The sequence below is a fragment of the Acanthaster planci genome, linkage group LG01, assembly GCF_054643075.1.
Source record: "Acanthaster planci isolate LZ-2023a linkage group LG01, COTS_SCS, whole genome shotgun sequence".
In the NCBI taxonomy this organism is placed as follows: Eukaryota; Metazoa; Echinodermata; class Asteroidea; order Valvatida; family Acanthasteridae; genus Acanthaster; species Acanthaster planci.
This window is the reverse complement of record NC_141777.1, coordinates 13,533,414-13,548,886: the sequence shown is the minus strand read 5'-3', so window position 1 is coordinate 13,548,886 and position 15,473 is coordinate 13,533,414. Positions and strand designations below refer to the sequence as shown.

The 15,473-nt window shown below is 40.1% G+C and overlaps 1 protein-coding gene across 3 annotated transcripts in view; it reads right to left on the bottom strand.

Moving 5' to 3' along the window:
- LOC110979488 (phosphofurin acidic cluster sorting protein 2-like) overlaps positions 1–15,473 on the bottom strand; it is a 61,838-nt gene that overhangs the window by 35,887 nt on the left and 10,478 nt on the right. For all 3 annotated transcript variants that reach the window (XM_022235319.2, XM_022235321.2, XM_022235322.2), the window contains exons 3-8: positions 14,513–14,602; positions 12,513–12,638; positions 9,657–9,783; positions 7,405–7,505; positions 3,098–3,172; positions 827–1,053 (exon numbers count right to left, since the gene is read on the bottom strand). In XM_022235319.2, the coding sequence (XP_022091011.2) occupies positions 827–1,053; positions 3,098–3,172; positions 7,405–7,505; positions 9,657–9,783; positions 12,513–12,638; positions 14,513–14,602 (746 nt within the window). The remainder of the gene's footprint in view (positions 1–826; positions 1,054–3,097; positions 3,173–7,404; positions 7,506–9,656; positions 9,784–12,512; positions 12,639–14,512; positions 14,603–15,473) is intronic.

Here is a 15,473-nt window from a genome sequence, read left to right as displayed (position 1 = left end):
CATGTACAAACAGGCACAACCCCACATGCTACATGTAGCAAACGGAGGCTGAGGAAAAAAAATGTGCTGCAATTTTCCTGAGAAAACCAACCAAGGCAGTTTGATTAGTCAGTGCTGCTGTGGTTAGAGGAAGACTGACCAAGTCCACTGTGGTACATGTATATTAGCCACGTACATGTAACATAACCACTGAGCAGTACCACAGCTGGTTACAGCTGAACATACATGTACATGTACTGAACATCATATTCAACCATGTGAGCCATATCAATGTTTGCCAGTGTAAGAAAGGTTAATATGGGAACTGAAGTCATGCAAAGGAGTGTTTTCTGGGAGTTGCAGTAAGTGTCTGGAGCTGAAGCAAAGTGCAAAATACATGATGTCAGTGCTTCTGATGTCAACTACTTCAAAGTAAAGGTGGTATTGGCAATGTGGCAATCTATATTCAAGACAGCGAATGGGTTGAAGTACCAAATGTTTCCTGAGCTTCAAGTGGCAAACGTGCAAACACATCTAATCCTAGTTTTCTTTGCATACACACGCCATGTAGATTTGAACGACGCGTACGCATGCATGTGTTGAACTTGGGCTTACTGTTCCAACTAGGCTGCTGCTGCAGCAAATATCCCTCAATGGATGGGTCTCAGAGTGTTGCAAAACACTGAGGTTGCGGTGAGAAATACAAATCTGTAGCATTTGGCTGTATGGGAAAGTGGGCAAGAATTCTCCTCGCCTGTTTTGAAGGACAGATATTTTGCCAATAAATAATGCTGCCGGTATGTGGTTAAGAAATATGGGACAGACAAAGCATGGCGGGCACACCAACCTCAAGACAGGCTTGGGCGTGGAGCCGATGCTCATCTCGTCGTCTTGGTCCACGTCCGGCCCGCTGTCGCTCAAGTTCAGGTCGTCCAAGTCGTTGTACAGCAGGAAGTCCGGGTCAATCTGGTTCCGGTCCTGGTCCTCGTAAGGGTACTGCTCCGTGTCGCTGTCGTCGCTCTGAACTTTGAACTTCTTGAGCAGGGCGATGAACTTCTGCTTGAAATTCCTTTGCTGTGGATTGGTGCCAGGACAGGAAAGAAGGCGGTGGGTTAATTTCACAAACAGAGGAGTGTATCTTTCTCACTCTGACCAGAAAAACCTCATACCAGTGTTGTTTGACAGGGTCACATCTTTTGGGTCGAGTAAAGAAAAGCATAAGACATATTTTCCAAGCGAAAGGCTATTAACCACAACTTCATTCCAGATTGATCATGTTTTCTGAGCTGGTTGCCATAAGCACGAGAATTAAAAAAGCAGCAATGAACAACTGGAATGCTACTTTCGTCATTCTGTTGGTCCCTGAGTAGCATTCATTTTTATTATGGGTAGTTTTTGACAAGAAGATATTAACTTCTGCCAAAGTACATGGTCTAGTTTTAAATGTCGACAAAAATATACATGTAAATAAAGTTCATTGAGCATGAGTGCATAGCAACAGTAAAACTGCTGCCTGTCACACTATATACACAATTCCTCAAATGTCTAAAACATGAAGCTAAACTTCTAATGAATGAGAGTTTAAAGTATTCTTAAAAGAAACGTCTGTTTGGCCTAGCACTGTTTCTATATTTCTGTTAGGCTTTACCCAAGGCAGCGTTGTACATGTACATGTACCGGTACATGTACATGTTCTTAAAAGCACTTCAGTGTATTTTCGCTAGACAGCGAAACTTTATATGACCTAATATACATATACGCTAGTGAGTACCTTTAATGAAATTTAGAAAATCTTTAAGTGCTTTGGGCTAAACCACTGTGCAGGAACAAATGGCAAAATGACCTGTCATGACAGCTCAACCTGTCATGCATGTGGGATGCAGAATGTGCACACGTGCCTAGACACTGCCTACCAGCATTATTCATCTGAATGTGCATGAGTTACATGTAGCATTTTGGAAAGGGTGACATGGCCAGGGTTCGCACGGCATCTGGAATTCCTTGTATATACATGTACTTGAAAAAAAGTTGACCCTTGAAAATCCCTGAATGTCCTAAAATTTTCAAACTGCTTTGTAAAATTCCTGGAATGTCCCTGAATTTAATAAAGGTCCTCTTGTTTTATCTTCAACTTCAGCTAAGTCTGATAGTCAATTATTTACCATTGTCACACCCAGGTTGTCGCATATCGCAAGTCCAAAAAGCTGTCGTTTAAGTGCCAGTAGTAGCATTAGAAACCAGCAAGGCTGAATTGCCAGCTTGCTCTGTTTAACGTTATGAAATAGGGGGAAACACATGTACGTACACTCGTGCAGTTTTATACAGTTACAGTGTGCATGCCCCTCAAAAGTGTCACTGGTATTCCGAACTGCAGTTTGTGCATACTAGTGCTATGACTCGGCAGCATTGAAAAACCAGTGAGGTCAAACCACCCGCACGCCCACAGACATTAACCCATTTGTGAAGACTGACCACCACCTGCTGAAAAACCACCTCCACCCACGGTCTTTTACACATATGCATGGGCATCATTCACGTTACAAAAATGGGAACGAAGTCGACAACGTTCGTACACATTAGAACGCTGGCGCGCTGTGATGGTAACGGTATGGTACATGAACTCAATATGAGTGTACATATACACGTACATTTACAGTACGTGCATACATGTACACTGTGCGTACATGTACATGTATGTTGTACCGTGGTTGTACATGTCATGAAGTTCAGTTCGGTCACATACCCCAGTTCAGGCAAGTCAAAGGATTTTTTTCTCAAGGAAAAATGAATTTTGATTTTCAATTATTTTCTTGATTCACCACCATTTCAAATGAATACATCAAAATTTGAAAACATTGAAAATTTTGAATGGCCCCTAAGCCAAGTCCATAAATGGGACCAGATGTGGCACAAAAGTCCTCGAATTTACTGCTTGAAGACACCTGGAATGTCGTGGGAAAAAAATTTTCTTGAGGCGTATGAACCCTGCATGGGAAAAATAGCATTTCAGTGTGCTTCCAGATCAGGTCAACAAAGCAGGAGAACTATGAATTTCAAGGTGTCCCAATTTCCAACGAGGGAGTCTGCGAACGGTCAGCTCCAGACTTTGAATCCTTACCCTGTTCATGGGAGGTCGCATTTTGGTACGAAGCCCCTTCCGTCCAGGCTCTTGCTCTTCCTCACCCAAGAGATCCTGAAAAACAATAAACCAACATACAGAAAGGATCATATCAATGCAAGGGTACATGTATGTATTAGAGCCTGTGCTAATTGTTTAACATCGTAAGATTGGAACCCAATTCATTTCCTTACGCACTCATGTATACATGTAAATTCTCTACTCTTCTTCAAAATACACACATCTTGTGCACTTCTCCAATCATTGGTATACTTGACCAAAAAAGTATCACTAATCCTTGGTTAAGTACAATTTAACAACTTAACATGTTAAAAAAGACACAGGTTCTGTTGGTCGTATTTCAGAAGGAACTACTGTATTGAAACACACCTGTACAAATGAAAAGCACATTTGCATATTGTTCATACAGTTCTGTATGTTTACATGTCACTGTTAACTCCGCTATGTTGGTAATGACAAGAAAGTGTTATACAATTTCATGTGCTGTACACTGTACAAGACACATGTACAATGATATGAATTCCCTGTAAATTAATACAAATAAACATATGTTTTCCTCTGTCAGTTTTGTCCTTCACTAAAAGATATAACATGAAAAGTACAGTATGGTGCCGGTAGTTCTTTCCCTTTGTTCAGACATGGTAAATACCCAGTGCATGTACATGTACCGGTATGCATGTACAAGTCAGTGTTCATGTACATGTACTCGTACATGAAGATTTGCCTTTGGTGGGCAATTAAAACACAACCGTACATAAAATGACAGACGAGATAGGGTACATGTACCCGGTACATGTACAGGGCATGTGCATACAGCCACTGATCTAAGTCAATACAAAAATGTACAAATGTTTTACACTATGACTCATAAGCAATACATGTACCATACAGGAGGTGTACTGTACATGAATAACTTGAAGAATACATGCACCTGTGCACACACTGCACAAACATTGTGCACATACCACTGCAGGTGCATGACCGTAATTTAGAGCTCATGGTAATACTGTACATGTAAATGGAAACCACATCCTCTCCAGAATTATGTATGTAACATGATCAACGATTTGGATAGTAGTGGCCCTCCTCTCCTCAGTGCAAACTGTACCCATGGCACCAATAGCTTGGTAGCCTTCCAGTAAATCACACAGTGGGTGTAAACCCATGTAGTGTAATCAGGGTATTGCTGACATGCTACTGTATAGGCATGGAGCTACAATACAAAATAAATAAAAGTAATTACCATAGCGGTACATGTACATGTATATCTGCATGTCTTCCCTGAAATTTCATGAAGAAATGGTTAGCTAAACTATAACAAAAACAGACGAAACAAAATTCAATCGTGAGGAACATTTACAGAGATACTGAAGCATGCATACCACACGTTTCAAATGCATATCTCTGATTTTAAATTGTGGCCATGCATTATTCGTATGCATTGACATTATGATGCTTACATAATAAATAACATAAAGCTTAATGCTGTTTTTCCACAGGTACTGTAATATACTGGCACTTCCTTTGCCAGGTACGTGTACATATGTACATGTACATGCCCCTACTTGTACAAACTCCAGTTTTTCCAATCAATGGAGATTATTCTTGAGCAAACATCCTGGATTACCTTACCAGTACTACTCACAGAGATAATGATCTCCGCCCATGCTTCTGTGCTTGAATGACTGAACACATGTACAGTACATGTATGTAGGAGCAGTATGTGCAATTATTGATTTGCCCAATTTGTTTGGTTAACTGGTAGGAGATGACAACCTGTGGTGTCTTGAGAAATCTGGGCCAGACTACTGATGGAGGGGGGGGGAAGAGTAGAGATGGCCAAAGCCAATAAAGTGGCTTACTGCTGGAAAACAAAGAAGGGTCCCCTGGTAAGATACTGGGATAACCCATTCTACTGCAGAAATGACAGACATGCTCACTGACTAGGCCAAGTTTCACAGTCAATAAAAGCGAAAAAAATTCAGATCTTCACCACACACCACCACACGTACAGTACCGGTACATGTACATAAAACATTTGGGACTGGAATAATTCCTGAGAGGGACATGGAAGCTATGCACATGTACCAGTAAGAACTGTGATTCAGTTGTCCTTGTACATGTACGTTGTGTAACTGTTGGATTTTTATGAGTGAAATATTTCCAGATGTCGTTTGCCACGCTTGAGCCTACATTGACATGTATCTGCACAGTACATACGTGTAAATGGCAATCATATGGTAACAGAAATTCTAAAACAGGCAGATGCATATGCAATTTCGGTACTTCCAACCTGTGTCACACACAAACCAGAACTTTATGAGGGAAGGAAGGTGCCGTACATGTAGCTGCTGGTAACAACGGCCAAATTTTTTAATAAATGCGAAAAAATTCAGAACGCAATCTTGCATACATGAATGCACAGGTACACACGCGGAGTATTTCAACATCCATGGTACATGTACATGCACATACATGTATGCACCATTGATATGTGTATTGTTTTTCTGAGTAACAGAAATCCCAGTGGACAGTAAGGTATAAGGGTCACACTATCAAGAATTTTAAATGCAACATTCACACCGACTAAATTTTCCTCATTTCATTTCATTCCTGTATACGGTTTTTCGTTTGTTTTTGATAGCCCTACACAACAGTCCGGGGTACACCATGCACCGGTACATGTACATGTATATTACTTTCCCACAGGAAAACGGTTTTATTGCCAGTCTTGAGAGTAGACTATTCTTCACGCCTCGTAGAAACTTCCTATGTAGAAATGTCAGACTTTACCTCCCTTAAAAAAATATATCCCGGAGCCACAATTACAGCCTTAATTCAAGTTGAGTTTCGCTGGCATGTTGTGTTGAAAAAATTAAATTGCTGCCCATACATCTACACACATGTTTATATTACATGTACAGTACATGTATAATATCATGAGGTGTCATCCTTGGAATGCTGAACAAGGAGGAAATTTATCTTGGCAGGGAGGGAGAAAAATACAGAAATGCAGCTTGGCATTGACACAAGCCCAGGAAAAAGAAATACCAACTTATCAATACAATTTCAAGATGGGAAATAATATCTAGTTCCTTTCTGAGTGCCAGGGGCCGGGCCCATGCAGGCAGCAGGGTAGAAGAAACCCCCGGGGGTGTCAGGTGCCCTGACAAGTCATTCACTGTTGAGGTGCCAACATTCCTAGGTAAATTGCTGTCAAAACAGCACGGGAGGAATGAGATTCTGTCAATATCCCTGCTGATATTGTCCTGAGGAATATTAAATGTCATCCACTTAAGGGTGGAACACACTGGGGCCTTACATGTACAGTGTACATGTACATAATCTACGAGTATCCGTACGGTACATGTACATGTACCACTGAACGTCTACATGTACAGTGCATGTATTGAAGTGAGCCATTTTATTATGCACTGCTAATATTTCACATAATGTACCAACTGTCAACAGGTAGATGTCTACAGGAACAGTGTGTGCACACCTGTATACTGTTCATATACATGTGCCTGTATGTCTACATCCAGATTTCATTAATTCCTCTTTGGGAAAAGAGCATGCTCATTTGATTCATGTTTACAGAGGGTGTTGACAAATTGGAAAATTCACAAATGCTAATTGTGTACATGTACCTGCAACATGTACTGTACATGTACATATGTACATGTACATGTACAGCTTCAATGTAACAAGTTTGGCATGTACCGTACAGTATGTTACTTTAACAATGTTTCTGCCATGGGATTTCCACTTTCTTTAACTGGCAGCACTCAAAACCAAAAGCTGACTACTGGTACTGTCTCCACAAACAAACAGGGCATTCACAATTCACAAGAATTAATCCTGAGATTTTAAGTTAAAAGCGGCATATAGTGATACGCACCCATAGTATGGAAAACTATTCGTGTACATGAATGCATAAATTTGTAGATCTGGGCGAAAGTATTAATGCTGTGGACTGACTTTGATGTGATCAGCTGAAGGCATATCCTGCTTAGGTCAAGCTGCCATTTTTTTTTAAAAATCGAACTGAAACTGTTTAAAACAGTAAAACAGCACCAGGGGGGGTAATAAGGAATTTGCTGAGTTTGTTAAATCCCTAAGGCAACTTCTCACAAAGTGTTTTTCAACAAACCAGAGTGCTCAAGACTTACATGTAATTTTGTCAATTGGAGATTCAGCTACAAGCGGGAAATGAGTGAATGTGAGTGATGAGAATGTGAGTGACATGCCGATGCATTCTGAGAAACCAGGGAAGGACCTTTTACCTGGCCTTCTGGGAGATTCTCTCCACTGTCGCTGTTCTCCTGGTCTGATGAGTAGGATTCTTCCTCATCTTCAGTTTCATTGTCAATATCCGGGGATCGATCTAGGGATAGAGAAAACCATACATGTGCAGAAAGTATTGAGGTTAGACGTGCATGATGCACCTTTTCCAGTTAGATGTACAAAGAAAACAGACTGTACAGTGCATTTAAGTTTTTGCTTGAATCAATACCCTTTCAAAGTTGCTCCTGTTTACCTTAATACACTGTCTGTCATACACGTACTGTAAATGTACATGTACGTACCAGTACGGTACATGTACAAGTATGTAGTAAATAACTTACTCTGAAAAGCAAATGCTCATTCATACCAATAGAATATGCAGTACAAAAATGTGCTGTATGCTCTACACAAGAATAATAAGACAACACAGTTTCCCGGTGCTTGTCTCCAATAAACCAACTTTGGGTCCAGGTGGAGTAAACATTGGATATTCCAACAGCGGTCACTTATCGGTACATGTATGTTGAACACACAGTTTTACCCAATCCCGCTCGGGGACGCAGTACGCGTAATTCGTTGGGCGTGAAATAACCACACTTTTTCTTCCGGATGTATCTCCACTGACACCGATATTCCGCCGGAGCCAACAGAGCACCAGTATTTTTAAACACCGGTACAATGCACACACTCTACCCTTCATTTACACATCACCATTCAGTGCTGTATGCTCAATAACGTCCAGTATACTGTATGTGAACTAAACCTCTACTAGGCCTTGACGGTATTTCAGTATTACCAAATAGTAGCTTTTTTTTTCTTCAATCATGTCAATACCAAAAAAAAATACCCAACTGGTGATCCATAAATACTGAAATACTGGCAAATATAGAATGAAATTTCAGTGCCATGGTATTCTTGCTAACATTGTGTTTGTGGTTAAGGTGTACCATACATGTAGTTTCATCATGCAGCAATGATGCAGCATTTGTACATGTACATTCTTGAACGGGATGCGTATACACACGTGGCCCGAGGTACATGTACATGTACTGTATCTGGTCATAAGATATGCTCTTTAAAAGATGAACCAAACTGCAACTCCACAAGTCATTTTCAAAACTTCTAAAATAGTGACTTGGGTCATTTAAAACACGTACGCGTGTACCGTACCAGGACATGTGCAGCATTGGTTAAATTAAAAACCTGTGTTATAACTGGCAACATACGTGTACCTACATTGTACATGTACCAGCAGGTGCATTCAGTAAAGTTCTGGGTGTGCATCCAATTTAGCTGTAAACACGTCTGGTTGATACTTCAGATATTCATGCCAATATTGCCCAGCACTAGACAGGTCTGAATATTTGCAACTATTTACACAGGCAAAAAATGACCCCCAAAAAGTGTGTGTCAACGCCATCCTTCAGCCAAAATGCAAAATGCCAAAACAATAGCCGGTTCACTGGCTCCTGTTACTAAGCAACATACACGGGACTCACTGAACCAGTCATATTTATTGTGTACAAGCTGCCAGTTTGAGGCTCTCCATGCTTATGGCAGTAGCATACAAAGAGTGAATAGCGTGACTGAGGATGCTGTGTGATACATAATGCACAGTTGGCCTGAGTTCCCATGGAGTAACAATGTACCAAAACTGCCAAGACAGTGTTTTCCCCTTGGACTTTGCGACTGACAGGCATCAACTTGTCGGTGGGTGGCCGGGCTTAACCAATCAGCATGAGTTGAGACTGAGAGCCTTGTTGATGATACTTGAACAGGTACATGACATTTAAAGAGACACCCAGGGGCAGTGAAATTTGCAACTGGCTGTACAGGTACACTGTGAATGTACATGTACAGTACACATATGGTACATGTATGTACACGTACTGCATATGCATGGACTTAACCATCGCCGACTTTTTTTGCTTGACATAATAAAATGTTCAGAGGGAGGCAAAAGTCTCTAAAAGCTTCACCTGTTTTGAGAATGAGTGTGCCACACACATGTATCGGTAAGCTTTAAATCCATTGCGACCATTTTCACAGCGAAAAAGTTCATGAGAAAATTTGCCCTGCGACAGACTGGACACAATTGGACATATTTACAACCATCAATAAACAGGCTTACATGTGCTTCTGATAAAATCTGCATAATTCCTGTGCATCCTCGCAGATAGTACAGCATTGTAAAATGGAACAAAGTGTCAATCCTTGCTGATAACTTAATTTTCTTTTTGGAGAGCCTTACCGATGCCTCTCTTGAACTGGTCCACTGGTTGGCTGGACAGACCAATGACGGTCACGTGGGCAACCCTTTCCATTCCATGTTCCTTCCCGTACAAACTAAGCTCATTATCTTTGGATTGTTGGAGCACCTACATCCAGAGAGGGGGAAAGAATCTCAGTTAGTCAAAAGGTTCTGCTGCAGACAGATTTGCAACAAGAGGTATCATAGCGCTGAAAAAACCACAGATAGAGATTACAAATTGAGTACCTCTAGGAAACAATTGCTAATCACAAGTTTAATAGCTAATTTTTTGTCCTTATACATTATATAACAAATGCTCCGCAAGTATGAAAAATCAATATTGATTATTGTAATTATTTCCAAGCATGCCCAAGTTTGTACATGATGTTAAGTCGTCCATGTGCCATAGAAAGTGTATCGTGTACATGTATACTTAGCTGACTTGTTTTTGAGTATGAAAACGAAAACCAAAAAGCTCAGGTTGAGCACTGAAAGGACACAGAATGAGAAACCACGTTAACTCAAATTTCTCACTTTTTAAACTCATACATGTACAACCTCAGACAATATTTCTCTCCCTGTGCTGTGCTGGACAGCAGGGACTGCGTGTACATTTACATGTACATGCACATGTATGTATTAAAAAATCATACAGGCTTTAATGACCATTTGGTAACACAGATCTCATGTCTAAATGGTAAAAAGAAAAATGAACTGTTCTGATGATATTTGTTTTCAAACTGAAAATGAAAACTTAATTTTTTTAAATTTTTGCTTTTCATTTCTAATCGATAACAAAAAGAATGAAAACATACATGTACATGTACATGGATCGAATTACTGTACCATCTAGAGCTGATACCGAGTTTGGAAAATGTTAGGTGCCAATGTTTCTGTTCCAATCATCCATTCATTTCTCTGTTGGAGAACTGCAATACACTTTTTATGCATTCAAGTCCATGTCCATTTATCAGTCCAATTTCGAGGGTCATTAGTTTCTGTCTTTTGAACAACCCCTACAACAAAAACATCCTGCACACGAAAGCTCCAAACCAGCATCTTTTCTTTGCCACAAGATGAAAATATTTGTCAGGTGGATTTTCACCCCAGCCGCTGCTTCTGCTACTCCTCCGCAGGGCCCACCAGTTGTTACCGGTGTCAGGTCACTGCTTTGTTTTGTCAAGTAGCTTGAAACAGCATCGGGCGGAGCTTTGTGAAAATATGGCAGTCGCAAAATTAATTTCGTAAATTATCAGAAACGCACTTCAGTTTGTTCACTTTGCATTTAGAGAGTGGATGAAATGCCATCCCCTCAAGCTACCGGCAATGTATTGCTAACACTACTGGTAACTTCTCAATTCTCAGAATCCAAACATTTGCGCATTTTGGGGTTGTGCATGTTTTAATTAACAGTCTGACAGTACACACAAAAGCCACACATGTACATGTACACTGTACATGCAGAGGCAATCCTTGTTATTACTGGTAGTTCTGACGAAAAAAACACAACAAGAAATAGGCCTGTATAAAGAAAAAGTGCATTTAAAACAAACATTTTTCCTAGAGATCAAATTCCCCCAAAACAAAAAAATTACAAGGAAAAAAGGGAGGAATTTAAAATTCAGCTTGCTGTCACAGAATCTTTTAAGTCTATGAATTACCGGTTACACTTATGTACATGTACTGTCTGCAATTTATACATGTTCTGTATATGTATCGGTACTTGTACATCTTCAAGAAAATGTCACACCTACATGTACAAGTATGGAAACCGAAAATGTTACAAAAGGAATATCTGGACATCAAATGCTGTAACTTTTTCTTGTCTGTAACAATACAAGGGGTAGTATACATGTATATTTTCCTTTGAAACTCCACTAATAAAAACAACAAACTGTGGGCAATGGACCCGAACAAACTACATGTACTAGTACATGTATGTACATGTACATACTCTGTACTCAATTTCAGTCACCTTCACCTGGGTGTTCTAAAAGCACTTTGATCCACAGTTTTGTTTATGTGGTTTATGAGGTGGCTCATGGATCATCGCACATGTACATGTACCTGAGTGCATCAAACTCTTAATTATGAGTTTGTTGTGTACATGTATGCTTACAGAGAACCGGAGCCCATATTTTAACCAAGGAACAGAATCGCTTTGGGTAATAACACACATGCACGCACACTGCACAGTGTAAAGTCTGACTAATATTCCTCATTTGGGATTGAATTGCTATGGTAACCTGTTTCTATTTCATTTTGCGCCAGTTTCATACCATTCATGTACATTGTACATGTACATGCAGTACGCTGTGCCTACCGTACATGTAGGGGTAATGGAAATTATTTGATAAGAGAGAAACAAGGGGAAAAGGGAAAGTTCCTTTCACTCTGCAGTGAGGTGTCTAGATGATGTTTTCATGAGGAAATGGAAAACTTTCAAATGAGAATAAAAATGTAAGCTTGTATCTGCATGATGTAAGCAAATATTAATTTCCGCACTATTTCATGAATTAACATAACGCTCATGGATCCTTTTTGCTTTATACCCACAATGTACACGTATAGTGAACAATATCCAAAAAAGTATAATGCATAGCGATATGTTATACATGTACTGGTACATGTATGTAGCAAACTGCTCACTGTATTCTATGTTTTTTCAATAAACTACAGTATATGGTCAATATTTGAAAAAAACAAAAAAATGCATTTCACATGTTTCAATGGCTAATTGCAGTGAGCAGCATGGTAGTCATGGTGGTGTTGTTTGTAAGAAAGCCGCCTTAAAACTTCAAATGACTCAGTATTCCTCTTCCTTTCTTTATCAAGAATACCAGCAGGGTTACACACCTCGGACATGTTTATGAGCCCAACGGCCAGCGTCTTGTAGCCCAATATCGTCCGGTTCTTGTAGCGTTTCCGGCGTTGCAGCATGATGCGTAATTTGTTGCCATCTCTCTTGAGAAAGTGTGGGTACTGGAAACAATAGTATAGGAAGAACAAAATCCACACAAACCATAAATGATTAGATGCTCAACAAATGTACAACTGAATGGAAAAAAAAATCTATAAAAGTTTTTCCCACTTGTGTGAAAATACCAGGAAGTGGTATGTCATCATGACACATCAAATACAGTACATGTACGTACAGTATCAAACTACGGTACAAGTACAAATACATGTAATGTACATGTACTGTAAGTATTCCAACCACAGCACTTAGCAAGCTGTCAGTTTTGGTGCCCTACTGCACTGCTTTGTCAGAAAGTATGTTACATGTATGTGTATGTACATACCAGTACATGTATATGTACCAGTTTAATACTAAGTCTAAGTGAGATGCCAGTATACATGCTTTAAATTATTTTGAATGCTATTTTGTAACGAACAACGATCATGTTTAAAACTGTCCCAAATGCTTGCAACATATACATGTAGAATTTGACCTCCTCATGCTGCGTTAGCCCTGCACTGGTTCACAGATTCATGTGTATGCTTGCACCAATTTGTGCACACACCAACCAGAGCCATTATGCGGCCACTCACTGAGCAAAGAGAGTGTCACAACATTTTCCAATACATTAATTGAATACAACTTCCTCTTTCTCCTGAAAGCCTAGTTACCCTATGTTCAACTTCGGCAGCCTGACTGACTGCTCTCTGCTGGGCCATAACCACTTGTCCCCATTCCAACACGGATATCCTCTAAAGTAGCATTTAATACCTGGGTAGTTTATAACAGTTGGGTGCATTACTGATAAGGATCTGGCATCAATTTGCCATCATAAGATACAGTAACATGCTGCCCTGGATGTGGCATGTACATGTACACATTCCAGTAAGCAAATTATACCAGTATCTTACTTGAATGAGTTGAGAAACTTAGGGTAGAGTGAAGTCACCTTGTTCTTCTTCACAGGAACATGTGCATGTACACACTGTACATGTACACACTGTACATGTACATGTGCATGTACACACTGTACATGTACACACTGTACATGTACACACTGTACATGTACACACTGTACATGTACATGTACATACTGGACTGTACATGTTCTGGTACATGTATGTACATGTACCGTACACGTCCATGTGCAACGTGTACATGTATGTACGGTACATGTACCGGTACATGTCTACATGTACCGGTACCGGTATGCTCTCTGAAATCAAAAGTTCAGATGAGACAGTTGTTCTGAATGCACATCAGGCCCAACTCACAGTCATTCATTGCAACATGTACAGTACAGGCTTGCCACTGTTAGCGCAGAACAGAAAGCCGTTCACAGATTATTCTGGGCCTTTGCAGCATGCACTGATACAAGATCGGGGGTTACAGGGAAAATGATAGTACATGTATGTTCTACAATTGCTCCACAACCAACACATAATATGTACATGTACCGTAGGCTTGTAACATTTTGCCTACACCAAATTACAAAAACACAAAGACTGTGTGCTGGGAAACCAGGTCTCTGCCTTCACCAGGTGCAACTCTGTAAATTAGTTTTTTTTTCCCCGAAGTAACGCCATGTTTGCCTGTGAGGCTAGGCACTTCTACTACATAGTACATGTATGATAGGTACATATACCAGTACATATTGGTACATCCATATACATGTATTAGTACATGTACATGCACAGGCAGAGAAATTGCTATACATGTAAATACATGTACATGTAAACAAAGTACACGTACGTGTGCCTTAAATACTAGCAGAGGTTGCACTGCATTTAACAACTTGACCAATACAGGTTTATTCAATTCCTGTGTACATATATGCTAGAATTTTCATGCATGTAAAATCACAGTAGCACAAATCACAGCGAGTCAGCAAACCTACTTGTAATGAAAACGATAGGTCCAGGTCTGTGTCCAGCAAGCTGCCTTGACTGAAGAAGATTTCATTTGAGCGGAGTGTTCGCTTTGAACTCTGTAAGAGAGAGAGAAAGAGAAACACGGGGAGAAATATTGTCAGACAAAACAGTCTTGCAATTTAAAAGAGCCCCTTCAAGGGCAAACACACACCAAATGCACTGTACACATGCACACATGTACAGGTAGGAATTGGTCCATACAGTCACAGTGTGCACATCATTGGACCAGACAGTCTGTTTTAGTCAACAACAAAAAAAAACCATTCCGGGCTATTCAAGCCACTCAAAACTGACATTTGTAATATCATGTGGCAGCTCATCATGTATGTTCATGCCCCTCACTTAGTTTGTGAGCATGCGTACTGAATCCCACTATAGCCAGAAGCCAGTAAAATGGCTCTTGACTCAGACAGGTGGACCCCTAAAGTAATCGATAAGTTGTTTGCCCCTTATTTCCAAACCGATTAGTATTTAAATACTCAAAGTCCCTTTTGATAACTTGCACACGATAGAAATCCTTTATCTGCCAACATTTTGCCTGTCTTTCTTACGTACCTCCAAAGTAACAGAGTCAGAAGTTGGAAGTGAAGCCAACATTTTAGAGGGGATTTTTTTCAGTTTTGCCAAGTTTTCCTGACATTTCTCTCATTGTGAATAGTGAGGAATATCATGTGCGCTCTAATGATAAAGTATCATGCAAGAAGGAAACCATATGGATGAAAATGAAAAGTTTTTGTTTGCGCCTCTTAGTCGGGCAATTTGACGTGATTGTACGTATTCCTGCAATGTAATAGGCCAACTCGTACCCAGGTCGGTGTATGTACGTGTGTAAAATGCCCGGACATCTGGGCATCTCATTTTTGACCGCTGCTAAAGTCAGTGCAAAAATTTGAATCTGCATGAAAAACAAATTGCTTTTCAGACGAA